This window comes from Lynx canadensis, chromosome A3 (assembly GCF_007474595.2).
Source record: "Lynx canadensis isolate LIC74 chromosome A3, mLynCan4.pri.v2, whole genome shotgun sequence".
Taxonomy (NCBI): domain Eukaryota; kingdom Metazoa; phylum Chordata; class Mammalia; order Carnivora; family Felidae; genus Lynx; species Lynx canadensis.
In genome coordinates this window covers 8,172,208-8,192,403 of record NC_044305.1, presented here as the reverse complement: position 1 = coordinate 8,192,403, position 20,196 = coordinate 8,172,208, and the positions used below count along the sequence as shown (strand labels likewise).

At 43.7% G+C, this 20,196-nt stretch overlaps 1 protein-coding gene across 5 annotated transcripts in view; it reads right to left on the bottom strand.

Annotated features, from left to right (window-relative positions):
* Positions 1 to 20,196, bottom strand: part of BCAS1 (brain enriched myelin associated protein 1) — a 99,249-nt gene that overhangs the window by 43,332 nt on the left and 35,721 nt on the right. For all 5 annotated transcript variants that reach the window (XM_030309364.1, XM_030309365.1, XM_030309366.1 and 2 more), the window contains exon 5: positions 876 to 1,034. In XM_030309364.1, the coding sequence (XP_030165224.1) occupies positions 876 to 1,034 (159 nt within the window). The remainder of the gene's footprint in view (positions 1 to 875; positions 1,035 to 20,196) is intronic.

The window sequence follows — 20,196 nt, the reverse complement described above, 5'->3', positions numbered from 1 at the left end:
GTGGTAAAATTCACTCTGCTGGTAAAGAATGTAATGAGAAGTCCTTTCCAGTAGAAAGGAGTTCTACCAAGTTCAGTAGAAAACCACGGACTTCTGGATAATTTCTAGGTATAGAAAAGCTAAAAAAATTAATATTTTATAATGAAATGTATCAGATCTTACACATTCACTAAGGGCTTGACCACATTCAAAACTGTCTCCTGGAAGGCCACGGATTTTCCATGAATTCTACCACCAGTCCAAAGAAACGCACAACGCTTTGGTGTTTGTGGCACGTTCTGTTGACTTGTTTTACCTTTTGAAGTTAGTCTCGGACTTTGGAAATAACTCGAACACACCTGCAGCTGTCTGTTTGATCATTCATTCATTCATTCAGCCCCCTTTTGCATGTCTGACATGTGACTGTGGCTTCCTTGAGGAATCAGAGATAAGCAAGCAATACAAGACACGGGTCCTTGCCTCTATGCAGTTAAAGTAGATTTAGATGTAACAAGATAGGGAATTATTTCTATAGTTTTATCTGCCATTTGGGTGGCAAAACTACGTCGATAGGTCCACAACTCAAGGAGCTATTTTCCAACTATGTTTATGATCAATGACCATAAGACATGAAACTACTGTAGAGTTCCATGACAACACAGCTCATGTCACACAGTTTGGGCACCCAACGTTCATATCATGGTCCTCAGCTCTGAGGACAGCGTGATGTGACATGATCCCCTTGCAAGGCACCTCTTGTCCCCATTCTCCAGTGTTCCAGCTGCACCATCATGGCACCCCATTCAATACAATGACATCCAAGTACGTGTTATTCTTAGAATTAACCAAACTTTTGAGCAATGGGATTGAGGAAAGAGGGGGAGGAAAACACTTACCAGAGTTTTAAAGAAGCTCATGATGGAATTACGATTCTCTGTTGTATCTGTTGCCTGGGGGTCCTCCTTTGCAACGTCCAGTTCCTCTGGGTCCCCAGGGACAGAGCACCTCACAGTCGGGATCTCTTGTCCTTCCTTCCCCTTGCTGTCAACTATGTCCTAGGTGTCAAACAGAGTCGTCACAGTTTCCACTTGTTGAATGTGGACTCTCACAGCAATATTTTTGCTTCACACCCCTCTCTCCCTTACCCCCTAATTCCAGCCATACTTCTTCTGCCCACGGGGATGCAGAACAATTGGGAGCTTATGAAAATCACTCTTCCTTCCCCTCCTCTGCTTTCTAACATATTCAGCATTTGCAGTCAGTTGGAGGGACATTGTTTGGAGCCAGAGGGGAACAAACACAGCAGGGCACGTTACATCTCTGAACAAAACCTCTTTTCTCCCAATTCTACAAAGAAGCTGTGTATGATGCCAATATTTCCCAACTTCGTGGTCACCTAGTCTAACGATCCGTACGTTAGCCCCAGAGACGCCTCCATTTGACTTCCCACAATCTCCACAGTAAGAATCATATCAGCTTTTTAAAAGTACCGTTGTTTTATTTTTTTAAAGTTTATTTATTTTGAAAGAGAGAGAGATTGAGCGGGAGAGGGTCAGAGAGAGAGAGAGAAAGAGAGAGAAGAAGAGAGGGAGAGAGAATCCCAAGCAGGCTCCGCACATTCAGCACAGAGCCTGATGTGGGGATCGAACTCACGAACCATGAGATCGTGACCTGAGCTGAAACCAAGAGTTGGATGTTCATCCGACTGAGCCACCCAGAGGCCCTTAGCCCTGTCCTCCTTTCCCCATCTCTACAGCCGTGACCCTAGCCTAAGCCAGGTTACTTCAAACCCATTCATTCTTCAGGCTTGATCTCGAGTTTCCCTCCTCCTCCCCCCCCACTGACATCTCTCTGGGTCTTGCCGGCCACGACATCTGTTTCCTTCTCTGAGTTTCTGTGCCCCGTTCTCCTCTGCACTCACTTTGGACGCAGGTTATGTACGTAAGATTAGCCTAATGCCAGAGGCCGGGCCAGAATAGCCTGCATTAAAAATGGGGCTTTTGTGGGACGGCTATAAAAATACAAAAATACGTTTTGATGAATATTTTAAAAGGTAATAATAACACACGTATCCTGCAAGGTTTGGCTCAGCCCCGGCACTCTTTCTAAATGGAGAGGTGCTTCTCGTGAAATGTCTCATAAAGAAGTGGAACTTCGTAAAACTAAAAGCAGATAACAGCTGTGGCCTTGACAAGCTTGTTGGGTTTTCTAGTTAATTCCAGGCAAAAACTGTTTTGCTTTGGAAGAGAGGCTCTTTTGAAAAAAAGAAAGAAAAAAACAGGTTTCACGTGAGTTGAATTTTTTTTTATTCTAAGGTATAATGTAGTGATACCAACATTATTTATTCAGTTGATAGGAAGGATGGTTGAAAATGTTGTTTATAGTGGATGAGTGGTAAGATACCTACAGGTACGGGGATTTCATGTTAGGTGCTACGCACGCGCACACAGAAAGTTATTGTTTTGGTGTGCTTTAAAAAAATATTATTCCTGGCACCAGACGTTTGGTACTGTGGATATTTTTGCTTAGGTGAAGCTGAGTGAAAAGAGATTAAAAAAAAAAAAAAGTTAGTTAACATACAGTGTAGTCTTGGTCTCAGGAGTAGAATCCAGTCACTTACAAACAACACCCAGTGCTCATCCCAACAAGCACCCTCCTTAATGCCCATCCCCCATTTAGCCCATCCCCCACCTCCCCTCCAGCAATCCCCAGTTTGTTCTCTGTATTTGAGAGTCTCTGATGGTCTTCCTCCCTCACTGTTTTTATCTTATTTTTCCTTCCCTTCTGTTATGTGCATCCGCTGTGTTTCTTAAATTCCACAGACGAGCGAAATCATGTGGTATTTGTCTTTCTCTGACTAATTTCGCATAATACCCTCTAGCTCCATCCACGTCGTTGCAAATGGCAAGATTTCATTCTTTTTGATTGCCGATTAATACTCCATTGTATATATATACCACATCTTCTTTATCCATTCATAGTTCCTCTCGAAATAACACCAGCATTCTTCACAGAGCTAGAACAAACAATCCTAAAATTTGTATGAACTGGAAAAGACCCCAAATAACCAAAGTCATGTTGACGAAGAAAACCAAAGCAGGAGGCATCACAATCCCGGACTTCAAGCTGTATTACAAAGCTGTAATCATCAAGACAGGACGGTACTGGCACAAAAACACACACATAGATCAATGGAACAGGATAGAGAACCCAGAAATGGACCCACAAATACACGACCAACTAATCTTCGACAAAGCAGGAAAGAGTATCCGATGGGAAAAAAGATGGTCTGTTCAGCAAATGGTGCTGGGACAACTGGATAGCGACGTGCAGAAGAATAAAGAGAAAATTTTAAATAAAACTTGAAACAAAGAATATTATACCAATAATCCAACAGGTGTTTTGGGCGATGAGCCATTTTGAAAGTGGTACAAGGAATAAATCTAATTGAGAGGTGCCCCACTGGGTCTGACTTATGGTGCTGCCTAGGACAGAGTTATCTCCGTTCACTCATGCGCTACGTGGGGGAACTTGGACTGTGCCCAAGCTTCAGAGAGACCACGGAGGGTTAGCTTGGGCTCTGGAGCTGGCAGTCCGGACACTCCCCACTCCACCAGATCTGTAGTTGCCTAACCCAGAAAAAATGAGCACAGTCAAGAAAGGACAATGGCACCAGCAAGGCAAAAAGACCAGAGCCCTTTTCTCTCAGTCCTTCCTCCCCGAACTCACACACCTGAGGACAGAGAAGTAAGAGAGAAAATCCTATTCCTTCCAGATTACAAGTCCAAGGTGGCATCAGAGCTTGGCTTCAGAAAAGAAAATGGATATGAGATTAGAGTTCCCGAATGGGACTGGACTTTTGAATCACTGCAAGGTTTGGGATCTATGACAGCATAAGAGTTAGGAAGGAAACTATTTATTGAACGTCTACCGGGTGCCTCAAATGGACACATTCGCTGGGAATACAGCCGTGAGGGAGACACACACAGCCGTGTTCTCAGAAAGCTGACATTCCAGCAGGGAGGCAAAGCAAAACCCAACAAAAATACAGAGGGACCAATAAGTGAACTTCATGACTCAGGAAGTGAAGACTGCAAGAGAAAACATGAAGAAGATGAAAGAACAGAGGGTGAATTAGTCACTGGGTGAAATCCTCCAAGAAGGTTATGTGTGGGGGTGGGGGAGGCATCTATTCTGCAGGGGGTGGGGGGTGCTGACCTCCAGGTTAGGTCAGCTGCTCTGAGCCCCTCTGGCCCCACAGCCCATGGGCTCCCAGTGCTCCTCACAGTGAGTGAAAGAGTCTGCATCTAGAAGGGTCTGCCAGCTCCCAGATGGGCTCTTCCTGCAGGGAGGAAGAGGCGATGATTCTTCTCCAGGGCTAGACACACAGGGAACACTTACTGAACTCCCTGGAAATAAAACGGAACACAGTGAAGTCAATGAAGGGGAAACGGATTGGTAGAAGGTCAAGTGGTGCTCATGGGTCGAGGTGGTCATCAGGGAAAGCCCGCCATGATGGCTACCCTCTGAGGAAGGCAGCAGATAGCCATTTGTACCTCCTTGCCCAGGACAGAGCAGTCTGAATGGAGGAAACATGGCTCAACAGAACTCCAGGGACGGAGGAGTCCTCCAGTTTTGTCCTCGGCCCCATGGCGTCTTCTCCAGACATCTCTGAAGATGCTTCCCTCCGCCTCCCTGATTTCCCCGGGGGCAGCAGTGTCTCAAGTCTTGGACAGCAGCTGAGAGATGAGACCCCGTAGACCCTCCTGCTCAGTGCGAGGAGATGGTTTGTCTGCCAGGGGCTCTTCCCCAGTGACAGCTTTATGGCCTTTCAAATTGAAATCCTCGGCTTGAACTTGAGCCCTTCTCTTGAAATAATTTTTTCTTCTTAGCCTGGCTTTTAAAACAAACATAACTCTGCTTCCAGAAAGATGGAGAATACGAATGTTTCCTTATCCTCCCAGTAAGCAAAATGGAAAAACCAATCCCTGCTTTCTCTCTCTGCCAGGTGGACAGGGGCAGGTAGACCAGCTACAGAATGGAGGAACCATATGGTGGGGAGTTCCCTGGGATTTCTTTTTGCCTCATAGATTCTAGACCTGGAAATGGAGCCAGCAACCTGGAAATACCAACAGTCACTGACCCCACCCCATCCCCCCTCCAAAAAAACCAAAAAACAAAAAATAAAAATGCTTACAAGGAGGCAGAAAACCTAGATCGCACACACATTGCTTGCTGGTGGGCACAGAAAATGATACAGCCTGTCTGGAAAAGGGTTTAGCAGTTTCTTACTCAATACACAGCTACAATACAACCTAACAACTGTACTCCTGGGTTTTTTCTCACCAGTAAAATGAAGACATATATTCACAAAAAATATATGAAGACATATATTCACACTTTCCTCCACAGGAAAGTTTATAGCAACTTAGTTTGGAATAGCCCCAAACTGGAAACAACCAGATGTGTTTCAATGAATGAACGGTTAAAGACAATGTGGTCTATCTGTAGCATGGAAGGGTATTCAGCAACAAAAAAGGAAGGAGAGGAACAGTATCAATTAATAGCGTCCATGACCTTGATGAGTCTTCAGAGGATCCTGCCTGTCCCAAGAGTACACATACCATTCTAGAAATGACCTAACTATAGAAAGAGAGAACAGATGAGTGGTTGCCAGAAGTTAACGGAGGTGTGGATACGGTAGGGAAGGGGATGTGCCTATAAAAGGGCAACATGACGTGTCCTTGTCTTGGTGGGAATGTTCTCCATGGGATTGTATCAATGTCAATATCCTGGTTGTGTTATTGTATCATAGTTTCACAAGATGTTACCACTGAGGGACCCTGGATGAAGGGATTTCTTCGTATTACTTCTTACAACTACATATGAATCTATAATTTCAAGATTAAAAAAATTTAAGTATATTGTTTTAATGTTTATTTATTTTTGAGAGAGAGAGAGAGAGAGAGTGTGTGTGTGTGCATGAGAGGGGGAGGGGCAGAGAGAGACAGACACACAGAATCCAAGGGAGGTTCCAGTCTCTGAGCTGATCATGATCTAAGCCAAAGTCAGATGCTTAGCCAACTGAGCCACCCAGGCGCTCCAAGGTTTAAAAATTTTAAAAAAGCATTGTAGGGTAGTTCTGGAAGAGTAAGAATGAAGAACCAATAAAAAGGCCAACAATTCTGGAATAGATCGATAAATTAGCATGTGGCATTAACACGTGAGATTAACCTCTAAGCTACATTAGCCTCCATTTCTACATGTAGGAATTAACATACGTTCCATGTGATGGAATATTTTGCAGCCATGAATTCTTTGAGGAATGTATAATGAGGAAAAGAAATGCCTGTGGAAATAATAAAAATGGCCAAGCTTTATGTGTCCAGCCCTAAGAAACTAGTTTAAAAGGCCCCATTTAGTTCTTACGATTTCATGAAGTATGTACTATACACATTTTTTTTTACTGATGAAAAAATTGATGCATGACAACAATAAGTAACTTGTGTATGGTCATACAGTAGAGCTGGAGTTTGACTCCGAGCCCAAATTATTCCAGAAGCAAAAAACGTGTAGGCTCTCTTCTACATTGCCTTAAACAACTCCCTTTCTTCTGGTGTTTACTTAAATATCTTTCTACCAAGGGTTTTCCTATTTTAGTTTCTCTCGTCTATTTCTTTTCCTTGCTATGCAACACGACTTACCCAAAGATATGTGAGAATTTAGCGTAAGATAAAAATGACACCTCAGATCTCTTTGAAGTGAAGGATTGTTCAATAAAAGAGAGAGGGACAACGAGGTGGTCATCTGAAAACCAATTAACACGGTGTCCTAACTCAATCCTACAACAGGACAAAATCCAAATGGATAAAAACACTAGAAGAAAACACCAAAAAAAGTATGTATTTTATAATTTTGCGTTGAGAAGGCTTTTGTAACTATGACTCAAAATCCAGAAGCCATAAAAGGAAAGATTGAGATTAAAAAAAAAAAAATCCAAATGTTTGAAAACATTCCATTGGGAGGCTGGTTTGGGAAGCAGGCACTGTTGTAAGTGATGATTGGAATATAAATTAATTCTGTCCTGATTGAGGGCAATTTGGCATTATCTATCAATATGTTTTTTAATTTTTTTAAATTTTTATTCATTTTTGAGAGGCAGAGCGTGAGTCGGGGAGGGGCAGAGAGAGAGGGAGACACAGAATCCAAAGCAGGCTCCAGGCTCTGAGCTGTCAGCACAGAGCCCAATGTGGGGCTCAAGCCCACGAGCCATGAGATCATGACCTGAGCCGAAGTCGGACGTTCAACCGGCTGAGTCACTCAGGAGCCCCTACCGATAATTTTCAAAAGAACGGACTCTTTTCTCTAGCAATTCCATTTCTAAGAGTTGACTCTAAAAGTCAGTTCACACACGTGTGAATACACAGAGGCATGAGGCCGTTCACCACAGTGAGGCAATTAGCCAATGTTCGGAAACCAGCCCAACGTCATTCCCAGCGTCCTGGTGAAATAGATCATCGCACATCCACACAGTGGATTACTACACAAGTGTTAGAAATGGGGAGGGTGTACAGATATTGATACAGTGTCGACTGGGGGAAAAAAAAGCGTGGAATAGAACAGAGTGTGTATTATATTATTTTCTGTGTAAAGAAAAAGGAATAGGAATTTACGCTTGTATTTGCTTACGTACATCCAAAGGAACCCTGGAAGGATACATTCAAAAATGCACACAGCAGTTATCTACAGGAGTAGCACTGGGACACAAGCGCACCGTCTTACACTTTCTTATTTTGAGCCGGGTATGACCTATAACAACCAAAATTAAAACGTAGGCGACTAATACCAAATTAAAAAAAAAAAAAAAACCAAAACCCAAACACTCAGAGGGTGAAACTAAACAGAGTTGGGAAGATGACGCCTCAAATATTGAGTTATTTATGGAATGATCTGTGCTCCTAACTACGAATATGTCTTTGCTATTCTCATCAGGCCTCCAGATCATTCTCAGTGCACAGACATTTTAGACCAAAGCACAAACGTTCCTCAGGAAATATCTGGAAACTTCTTTCATACAAACAGGTGTTCGTGCTGTCAGCTTGTTTTTCATCCGTGTGGAAGAAGCCTAGGTTCCCCCCTTGCTGTTGCCTTCAAAGGGCAAACAGACAGGAACACTAGTTAAGTGATCACAATTTGTCATGTTGAAAAATAATGCCGCCTTATCATAATTTGATTGTCTATAATAAAACCCATATGGAACTTCTGGCACCTTCCTTCAACTGTAAGTTGTCAACTGGATTTCAGCCTCTTTAAGCAAGGCCTACATCGTCAAAGTGAAAACATAAGGCAGAGGGGTCAAGGCCATAAAAGCCTTGTCTGGAGCTATTAGTGATAAATGTCTCCCTCTTCTAGCTTTACCTCTGACGGCGTGTCACTGGTTTCGGTTCGAATGCTGTACCTGGAATCGGCACTTAGCGTACAGTTTAACACAGGAAAATTTGTCTGGAAAACACCGAATGGTACAGAAACCCATTACTCCATTCCTTTCCATCTGTTAGAAATTTGAGCCACATGCTGCCTAGGATAAAAGGGAAAGGTCTCTTTCCTCTCCCACTTGGATGCCCCGACAGCACAAAGGGCATCGTGTGCCAGGCAGCAATGGTCTCCAGACCGTCTTCTTCTGAGAGCCCCGTCACCTGCATGGAGCCATTGTCAGATGGAGGGAGAAAAATGGAATGTGGTTAATTCTTGAAGGGAGAATTTATCTTCCCTTTTGCCTAAAAGGGAAAGCAAATGAATCAACAAGCAGGAAGGAGCTGCAAAACCGAAGTCTACGGAAAACGTTTTTGTGGAACTTCAAATTTTCCTAAGCCAATCGGGGTACATATATACTACATATGTTATATATGTCTATGTTGCATATATTATATACGTCTATATCATATATATTTCCTTTGTGTTACTAGGAAGCTCCAAGCCACCTAAGGAGAGTTTCTCATTGTAGCTAATTTTTATTTTTCCCACTATTCCTGCCCAAATTCACATCAGCTGGTAAAGAAATGCCTTCGCACCGTTTGAGCTTTGGCAAAAATAGGGAAAGAACACAGCGCCTAAGGAATGCTAATCATGGAAGGGCTTCAGAGACTGCCCATCCGATACCACAAAATTCCTCTTGCTCATCCCCTACTGGAGGTTACTACGCACTCGTTGTAAGCGGATTTAATAAGTCGGGGTTATTTCTGAACAAGGAATTGGCACACTAGCTCTGAATTGCAGAGTTCCGGAATTACCGTGAAGAAAAAATAACCTAGTGGAAACCGTCACTACCAGCAGCCTTTCTCCCGGTTGTGGTGCAACCCCGAGAGGGCCTCAAGCCTCACAGCGCAGCCTAGTGGAGGGATCGGGAAATTTCCTAGACTGTGGTCCTGTGTAACTTTACCAGGCAGTGCGTGTAGACGAGCGGAGTAAAAATGTAAAGTGCACCCATCATCCCGTTACTGAAAGCGACAGACTGCTACTCACAACGTGCAGTTTTTTTCATTCCACACCCCTCTTTGGGTTCCGGAAGGACGAATATGTGTGGGCAGGCGGGCACACATGCTTTTTACCCTAAGGGGGTCTTTTCCTATTTTGAAACCCTCTCTCCTCGTTTAACATTGCCCGTCACAGGTCGCCCATTCCATCTCTATGTCATGCCGGCCTTTGATGTCCAGTGCAAGGGTGTGCCATAATCAACAGAACAACGCTTTTACTGGATCTTTTCGACCTTCCCAACGGTGCCCTTATAGACGTTGCTGGAATTAAAACAAGAAAAAAGTCTTGCGGATAACATTTTGCCCATTTTCTCAATACATTCCGAGATGTCAAACTGCTCGTTCCAAATGCACGCTGCTTTGAGACTTTAAAACTGTGTACTGTTAAAGTGCCGGGGTTGAAACAGGCTTCCTAATGATCCGGGGAGTTAAGAAATTATCGAAGATGTCAGAGGGCAATATAAAATAATATAAAGGTATGGAAACGTGAAAGCTGTCTTTTCTTTGTCTTCTAGCATGTTTTCGAAGAGGGGAATTTAAGCTGCATGACGCAGATCTAAAAACGTTCCACTTATCCATTTTCCAACCCCTTTTTTGGGAGAAGAGAGGCAATATTGTTCATTTTATCCGCTTACACTAATTGAATCGGGCTAGGCTAGACCGGCCAGCCAGCGTGATGCTCTTTATTGTAAATCGTAAGATCACCACCTGCTTTAATACTCTGTAGACCTAACCTCAGGGTATTAAGAACTCATCTCGTATCTCGGTAGCAAAAGCCAAACACAGCACCTATACGTAGTACGGCCTCATTAATCCATCGTGTTGACTGATGCAGAGATATTGTATTTATAAGATTAAATAAAGTGGTTGTGTATTGTGGTCAGAGACGGAGGGTGGAAAGAAATCTATCAAAGAAAGCAATTCACACCTGCTTCCTGTGAATAAGGGTTTTCCATTTTCTCTCTCAGAACTTCTCTCTACTTGAGGGGTAAGTGAATTTGTCAACTTGATTTCCAATGGCAAGTGAAATGTGGGTAGAGAATTAAGCAATGAAATGGTCTTTTCCCGCTTCTCCTTCTTTTTGTCCTCAGCAGTCATTGCTTTGGGGATATTCTTAAGGACGCACGACTCGGCATCTGCTTAAAGGCCACTGCGTATGATATAAAATGGAAAAATACATTTGCTGTGGGCAAAGCGTGGGTGGGGAGGGATTCCCAGGGCAAGTCACATCGGGCAAAAGGGATTTGTGGCAGATTCTTCTTTTCCACGATCAGTTTCAACATGTACAAGTTCCAGAGTGATCATGGCATTTCATATTTATTACAGGGAAAACATCCAGCTTAAAAAAAAAAAAGCATTTCAAAATCTAAAAGCTAATGACCCATAACCTAGAATATGTTTGTCATCTGCTTCACAAACACTTCTCAGTAACAAGAAGACTGTTTTGCATGTTGCCAAAATTAGGTTGTGGACCTTCTAAGAATGGTTTGGCCTTGTGCAGAAAGAGAGAAAAAAAAAGTCCCGTCCTTTTTCCTGAATTTCTAGATTAGACCAAACTCCTGGGCCCTACCTCTACCCGTTTAATCATCAGCCACCTCTCCAATCTACTTCCTGTCTCAAAACGCTACCGATTTAATTCATAGCCCTTTTTCTACCCTTGGAACTATCTGCTTGTTTATTTTCTTATTCACTCTTGCTCTCTTCATTGGAATGAAAGCTTTCGTGAGGTACACCATTCTATCTGCCCTAAAATCACTCCTGACACAAAGGAAGTACTTGGATGTTTGTTGAATGAATGAATGAAAGCATTCACGCTTCCTGTTTTTATTATACAACACCTGCCAACAGATGGACTCTCGGGCTGGATTTAGAGTTTATTAACCAGATGGTCACCTAAGTAGCTTTATTTACTTAAAAAATGGTTTTTTTTTAACCTTTATTTATTTTTGAGACAGAGAGAGACAGAGCATGAACGGGGGAGGGGCAGAGAGGGGGAGACACAGAATCTGAAACAGGCTCCGGGCTCTGAGCTGTCAGCCCAGAGCCCGACTCGGGGCTCGAACTCATGGACCGCGAGATCATGACCTGAGCCGAAGTCAGCCGCTTAACCGACTGAGCCACCCAGGCGCCCCACTTAAAAAATGTTTTTAATGTTTATTTATTTATTTATTTATATTAGAGAGACAGAGAGAGCGTGAGCAGGCGAGGGGCAGAGAGATAGAGACAGAATCGGAAGCAGCCTTCAGGCTCCGAGCTGTCAGCACAGAGCCCGACGTGGGGCTCAAACTCAGGAACCGTGAGATCATGACCTGAGCTGAAGTCAGATGCTGAACCGACTGAGCCATCCAGGTGCCCCCCCTAAGTAGCTTGAAATTGTGATAAGTGCTAGGAAGGAAGGAAAGTGGTCTGTGATGGAGATATTTCACTTTACTCAGCCCTACCACAGGAAAATAATAATGCAGGTGTTATAGCAAAGGACAACCCCACGCCACACTGTTGGGAACAAGGGAGGGGTGGGGACTGGATGGGCTGGAGAGTAAATGTGCCATCTCCAGGGGCAGCCACAACTCACATTCTATCTGAGAACACAGGACGAAACTTCCCACTTCCCAGAAAGGTCCAAAACGTGGATCTGTGTTCAAATTTTATCATTTTAAAATATTGTCAACTTGATCAATTCCGAAGTATTATCAATAAATTAAAATATTACCCAAAACACTGTGAGATTCACATAGACTCTATGTCTGATTTGCGGCCTCCAACAGGAGGCCATTTTCCAACTTGGGTCTACATGCCTAGCTCAGCATTTCTGAGAACAGTCCCTCGAAAGTTCTGGCCAGCTGGTTAGAGGACTAGTAGTTTTATGGACAATTAAGTTGGAGAAACTCTCAGTTAAACAAACTGAATCAGGTCTGCTTGCTGCAGGACTTCTCAGGTCTTTAGGAAGCTGATATCCATTGGGAATCTTCAGGAGAGAAGATAAGGCAAACAGTATTTTCTTTTTTCCTTTTCTTAATATAGTTTATTGTCAAGTTGGCCAACATACAGCGTACACAGTGTGCTCTTGGCTTTGGAGTAGATTCCTGTGATTCATCACCTCCATACAGCAACCAGGGCTCATCCCAACAAGTGCCCTCCTCCTTGCCCACACCCATTTTCCCCTCTCTTCCACCCCCCATCAACGCGGAGTTTGTTCTCTGTATTTAAGAATCGCTTACGGTTTCAGAGAGGGAGGCAAACCATAATAGGATTTTCTAAAACTCTGGTGGTGAGCCCTGTTTCTAGGCACATCTCATTGGACTGATGTCGCATAGAATTAGAATTAACTAATGTCCCAAAGTATTAGCTTCAGAAATTTTTAAAAATATATTTTAAGCCCTCTTTTGAGGGGGTTTAAAACGTTCACCATGTTCCCTGTTTTTGAACTTCTAGGCCCAGTGGCTAAACGTGTGGGTGCTGGTGGTGAATTCCAGTTCCGCTCCTTTCTACCCAGATGATCTTCTGCACGTTATTTCATCTCTCTGTGAGTTAGTAAAGGCCCAATAAACTAGGACTGCTTGGCTGCCTTCGCTGCCTTTGCTGCCTTCGCTGCTCCTTCGCTGGAAGGAGTGAATCAGACTGGATGACACCAAGGGGAAAGCTAACTCAAAATCTGTTTTGCAAATTCATTGCAAAACACCAGTCACTTGATATTCAACCATGATTATTAACACCATAACATGTTAAAGACTGATTTAAAAAAACCGAATAAATGATACAGTTATGAGATTCTACATAGCTTATCTCAGTGAAGGCATCTATATCCTGCATGCATTTGAAGTCATTTCCTCTTTCAAGTTGTGTCAGGCAGAGCTGATAATGAGAATATATTCCAAGATTCTTTGCAAAGTGGTGACATGATGTGCACCAGCTTTATTCTTGTTAGGTTCACCTCACAAACATTGCTGCATGCCAACAGGTGCCAGGCATTGAGAATAATACCAAACTGCCTAAGACACAGTCACGTCCCTCAAGTTCACTGTTTCTGTATATGAGAAGGGTGATTATGGTAGAAGAAATTCTTTCGGACTTCATATTGTGACCATTAGTGGATTGGAAAACAGCTTAGTGGGTCAAGACCAGCATTAAAACCATCAAACAGCAGAGCATTAGAAAAGAATACAAGGGGCGCCTGGGTGGCTCAGTCGGTTAAGCGTCCGACTTCGGCTCAGGTCATGATCTCGCGGTCCATGGGTTCAAGCCCCGTGTCGGGCTCTGTGCTGACAGCTCGGAGCCTGGAGCCTGTCTCAGATTCCGTGTCTCCCTCTTTCTCTGACCCTCCCCTGTTCATGCTCTCTCTCTGTCTCAAAAACAAATAAATGTTAAAAAAAAATTAAAAAAAAGAAAAGAGTACAAAATGCCAGCATGTGTTCCGTGCTGTAAGAGCAGCACTGTTCTGTGCATTCTTTGCTGCATTCATGAGCATGTGCATCAGGTCAAGGTGTAAAATCTATTTCTTCCTGCGGGTCATGGTCAAATGAGGCAGTTGTGCAATGAGTGCATTCAAGTAAATTACCCTGAGGGCGGGAGGCACCGGAACAGTCTCTGTCGGCTTCGTTCACGCGATGATTTCCTGATATAAAGTTGGATCGAGAAAATCTATCTGGTTTCTATTGATGGCAGATCATCTCTGCTGAAGAGTCTGTTCGCTGCTGAAGAAACTTGACAAGCCCCGCCTTGTACCTTGACACAGCTATGTGACTGGATCTACCATCGACCTTCGGAAACTTCTCTTCCCTTTCATAGGACACTGTGACTGTGTGTGTCCACTACTTGGACCTCTGGCAGCCACAAGTGACGCCACAAGTGACAAAATCTGTGTACCGAGCCAATCATACATGGCAGGTGCTGGAGACTGACTCATGCTAGGGCTAGGGAGATGTCGAACCAACGTAAACCCCTTACCTCCAGAATTCTTATTATGCTCAAGAAATAATAAATTCTCCTCATTAACTATGCCACTAGAGATTGGGCGAGCTATTTCTTTTCTTTTCTTTTCTTTTCTTTTCTTTTCTTTTCTTTTCTTTTCTTTTCCTCACAGCCAAAGGTACCTGAAATGATATACTACTCAAAGTCCGGCATACTGGAAGACCATTTGAGCTATTTCGTAATTCTTTATTTCTAACTCTCTGAGGACTTAGAAAGCATACGTTTTATTTAGAGTCATTGCTACTGACTGCTCGTGTCATCCTCTATCCTTTACAATACCCCCTCAGGCACTATCTTCCTCTTCTGAATGAAAGCACCAGGTTTTGAAATGACTGAGTGACACATGCTTTGGCAACGGATGGCTGCCAGTGGATGAATATGGTTTTGCCACTAATTTAGCTGTGTGGTCTTGGGTAAGTAACTTCACTTCTCTGAGCTCTAGCTTCCTCATCTGTTAAGTGGTAATAAAAATATCTACCTTGGGGTGGCACCTGGGTGGCTCAGTGGTTAAGCATTCAACTCTTGACCTTGGCTCAAGTCATGATCTCGCAGTCTGTGCGTTCGAGCCCCGCATTGGGCTCTGTGCCGGCAATGCGGAGCCTGCTTGGGATTCTCTCTCTCCCTCTCTCTCTCTCTGTCCCTCCCCTGCTCTCTCTCTGTCTTTCTCAAAAATAAATAAATAAATATTAAAAAAGTTTTTTAGACATCCACCCCGTTGTACTGTTATAAGAATCAAAGCAGGTAGCAGATAAAATATGCAAAATACTTCCTACGCAGCCTATGAATAATGAATTGTTAAAAAGTGATTATTTAAAAAGGATTGTTTAAAAAGTGATTGTTACAAAGGATTATTATTAACTCCACCTCACAGCTAATAAGTGGTAGAATCTGAACTCCTTTCCGGATCAGTCAAGGTCCTAACACTTGCACATGACCTCTGCTGCTGAAAACATTTCATATCAAATGTTTTGTGGTGCTAAATCCATGCAATTTATAAACATTATACTAGTAGAGCTAAAAACCCTGCTTACTCCGTAATTCATGTAATTTAAGGTGGATTTTCCCTCTGTCTTTGGAGTGGATAGTTCTCTTTGCCTGTTGGAATGGCTTGGCCTTGAGGTTGACAGGTAGGCCAGACAATGAAAAACCACAGCTTATTTTTTTATTTTTTTATTTTTTTATTTTTTTTTTTTTTAAATTTTTTTTTTTCAACGTTTATTTATTTTTTGGGACAGAGAGAGACAGAGCATGAACGGGGGAGGGGCAGAGAGAGAGAGAGACACACACAGAATCGGAAGCAGGCTCCAGGCTCTGAGCCATCAGCCCAGAGCCTGACGCGGGGCTCGAACTCCCGGACCGCGAGATCGTGACCTGGCTGAAGTCGGACGCTTAACCGACTGCGCCACCCAGGCGCCCCGAAAAACCACAGCTTAAAGTTCACTTAGCGCTCAAACCTTGGCATTAGGTGAGTTTTACATGTTTAAACTTGAGACTAACTTGTCATTTGCAATGTTGCACACCCTAACATTTAAAAAAAGTTAAATCGAAATATCCTCAGATGAATATTCAATTTCACAGAGTCACAACACTATCGCACAAGTTTCCAAAAAAATGGTAAAAACATAATGTGGAGCGTGGAAAGTATGGGCTTTGGGGTTGGGCAATTCTCTTTAGCTACGTAGCTTGGAGTCGATGATTCGGTTTCCCTAGAGCTTGGATTTCTTCATCTGGAAAATAGTAAAGACCTAGAAATTCCCACTTAAGCTCTGATGTTTCAAGATGATCCCTTGGGGGCACCCGGGTGGCTCAGTTGGTTGAGCGTCCGATTTTGGCTCAGGTCATGATCTCGTGATTCGTGAGTTCGAGCCCCGAGTTGGGCTCTGTGCTGGCAGCTCAGAGCCTGGAGCCTGCTTCGGATTCTGTGTCTCCCTCTCTCTCTGCCCCTACCCTGCCTGTGCTCTGTCTCTCTCTGTCTCTCAAAAATAAATAAACATGAAAAAAAAGAAGATGATTCCTTCAAAGCGATTTCGCAACAGAATTTGACTTAGCCTATAATATAAAAAAGAAATACTGGAGGATTCATGTCACCAGAAACCACCCAGGAGTGGGGACATCTGGTCAGCCTCACGGAGAACTTGGCACTTGAAGGTGAAGTGAATTTTAAAAAGAAAAAAATTTTTTAATGTTTATTTATTTTTGAGAGAGACAGAGACAGAGCATCAGCAGGGGAGGGGCAGAGAGAGAGGGAGACACAGAATCCGAAGCAGGCTCCAGGCTACGAGCCATCAGCACAGAGCCCAGCGCAGGGCTCGAACTCACGAGCTATGAGATAGTGACCTGAGCCGAAGTCAGATGCTCAACCAACTGAGCCACCCAGGCGCCCCATGAATTTTTGATAAAGAGAGAGAAAGAGAGCCAGGCGGAGAAAATGCAGAGAAGCAGGTCACACATGGGCCGTTCTGACTGGGTACATTTAAGAGAATAGTGGGAAATATAGTTGGAAAGATAGGGGAAAGCTGGTAGAGACCCTTGAACGTGACACTAAGAAGCCACAGCTTGTAGGCAAGGGCATTGAACTTCTATTGTTTCTAAAATAATTTTACAACTCCTGCACCTTTTTGGTTTTTAACCCAAATCCGGACTTCCGCCTCTGGTGATTTCGCTTTCAAATTAGACTCACCTGTGCTATCTCAGTGAGGTTTGGCCGAGGACTACGGAAGGGCAGAGTAAAAGACAAAAATGTTGATTCATAGGTGGGGGCGGGGTGGGGGGGAAGGAAAGCCATGATATTAATAATAGCTGAATTTTCTTTTTCTCAAAATGCAAGATCTCTGGGCTAAGTTCACTCCACATGGCTTATCTCGTTTAATTTTCACAAGTGTGAACGATGTGAAATTGTGCTCAATACTATTATTATTTCCCTTTTACAGATGAAGAAACCAAGGCTCAGAGAGGTGTAGTCACTTGTCCAAGGTCACACAGCCAGGAGGCGACAGAGGCCGAGTTGAAATGTAAGCTGCTTGATTGCAAGGCTTCTTTATACCTGCTTTTACACCATGTAGGATTCTGGAAATCTTGGTTCTCTCATTCCACTTCTACCACCAAACAGCAGTGGCAGGATGGAGTGTCCATTACGTGAAATGAGGAAGCCCGCAGATCACACAGGTAGGCATGTTGTTGCTTGTTGTTGGGTGTGAATGAGGAGTTCAGTTTTGCACACATTGAGGTCGGGCGAACCTTTGACTGGACATGTCGAAATTCAAGAATATGTGTCAAGAGGCAGCTGGATATTTAAGGCTGGACTTGAGGAGTAGGTGTAGGCTATAGACATGAACTTGGGGCGCGTCAGCAGGGGGCTGCATCTAAACCATTGGGACTCTGCGGAAATAACTGTAGTCAGAGACGATGTCTAAGAATTCAGTTCTGGGGAACTCCAACGTTTAGAAGATAAGATCCAGCAAAAGAGATTGAGGAACTCCTTAATCAGCGAGGGGGAGAAACTGGCAACTAAGTGAGGGTGATATTTCCAGAAGGAAGGGTCGCCGATGTGGCTGGCAAGTCCAGTGGGATAGGCCTGAGACGTCCGGGGCTTGGCAGCCGCGTTGAGGGTTGGGGGAGGCCACATCCTGGCCACATTGACAAGAACAGTTTATATGGAGGAGAAAAGCCCGAATGGAGTGTGTTCAAGAGAGAAAAGGACACGAGGAAGCAAAAACAGTATTTTTCTTAATATCTGGAGCCTGCATGAATTTGGGGATCAGTGTACTTATCACAGCTTCCCGTAAAAAATTGTCTCTTAAGGGGCGCCTGGGTGGCTCAGTTGGTTAAGGGTCCGACTCTTGATTTTGGCCCAGGTCATGATCTTGCAGTTTGTGGGACTGAGCCCTGCAGTGCACGATCCTGCTTGAGATCTCCCCACCCCCACCTCTCTCTGCCCCTCCCCCATGTGCATGCATGTGTACCCGAACATATGCTCTCTCTCTCTCTCTCAAAATAAATAAACTTAAAAAAAATTATGTCTCTTACTAGATCTTTGAAGGACTAGACTGTGATTCATCTTTTAAACCTTTGCAAAGGTTGGTGTTTAAATAACAGTTGCAGGATTTAATTAAACTTTAATTTTTTTTTTCAACGTTTTTTATTTATTTTTGGGACAGAGAGAGACAGAGCATGAACGGGGGAGGGGCAGAGAGAGAGGGAGACACAGAATCAGAAACAGGCTCCAGGCTCCGAGCCATCAGCCCAGAGCCTGACGCGGGGCTCAAACTCACGGACCGCGAGATCGTGACCTGGCTGAAGTCGGACGCTTAACCGACTGCGCCACCCAGGCGCCCCAAATTAAACTTTAGAAGAAAGGCATCTTCTTGTTCAGATCTCTTGAATCTGTGCTTGGTAACAGGTTAAGCCCCGCCCCTCCCCTTTCCCTCCAACACAAAGACACTTCTGGAATTACTGGTTGGCAACAGACACTTAGTGTGTTTTTTTAAACCGATGAAGATCAAATTTTCATGATGGTTTTTTTTTTTTTTTTGGACAATGAATCTCTTAAGTGTGTATCTTATAGCTCTGGTTCAATTGTCGAGGGGCTGGAAAAATTAAGAAAAAACAAATCTCATCCCTGCCAACACAGTTTGTGTGAATCACAGCTCAGTGAAACCTTTCAGGCATATAATTTATCTTTTCTTTGACCTATGCACTAAATGCTTCATTTGTTCATGAATTCTGGCCTTGTTTTAATTCTGCTATGCTCTGAATGTAGTTTTATGAGGCACAAAAATAAGATTGTCGATCCGAAAACACAGAAGATTTGTGTGCCTCTCCCAGAATGCAATGGGGGCATCCTTCCCCCAATTCACAGCTCTGCAGGTTTGCGGCTGGAACTCCAAGCCAGGAAGAAGCATGCAGTGAGACAGGGGGGAAAGGTTCGTGTGGGTGGGTGGGGAGGGGACAGCTGATGTGGCTGAACCCAAGGCATAATTTACGCTAAGAATTCTGAATCAGTACATTGACGGCCATTTACGCATAGTGTGGTACTCCCACCAAGAAAGCCATTGGCTGAGAAGTTTTATTCGTGTTACTTTCCCGGGGGTGGATTCTCTCATTGCACTCCTAGAACAATCGATCCCTCCTCCTCCCTCCCCCTCCCCCAAAAGCCGTCTGTACAGCCAGGGATCGGATGAGAAACCTTAATAATCAGGAGGCTGTGGTTTGTTTACAGTCCTCACAGATGCATGTATTTGAATGTCCGCAAGTTCACAGACTAAAGGAGAAATAAATGGCGTAGCCTAGCTTTCCCATGTTTTACATGCATATGGTTCGGGGTGGTACTCGATATTTAAATTCCAGTGATGTTGCCAATAAAAACATGGAAATTTGTAGTGTAACAAGACCAAATGCAAACCTCATTGGTGAATCTTAGGGAGCTGACTCGCTTTTTTTTCTGACAGTTTGAGGGTCTTCTGAGAGGTCACTGTAACTTTAAAATATCACCCACGGGCTTGACTCTATCAGATACCTGCCATGTTCCCCATACAAGCCCCCATTTTCTGAACTGTATCTCATTTTGGAACTCGCTCCACTCAATTCGAGGTGCTGTCCCTAAGGGTCTCCAATAACAAAACACTGGGTTGGTAAAGTACAAGTCTGAACTTCCCTGTGCTTTTCTTAGAACAGGAGTGGATTGACCGCATTGGGGCTTTATGGTTAAAAATGTTTA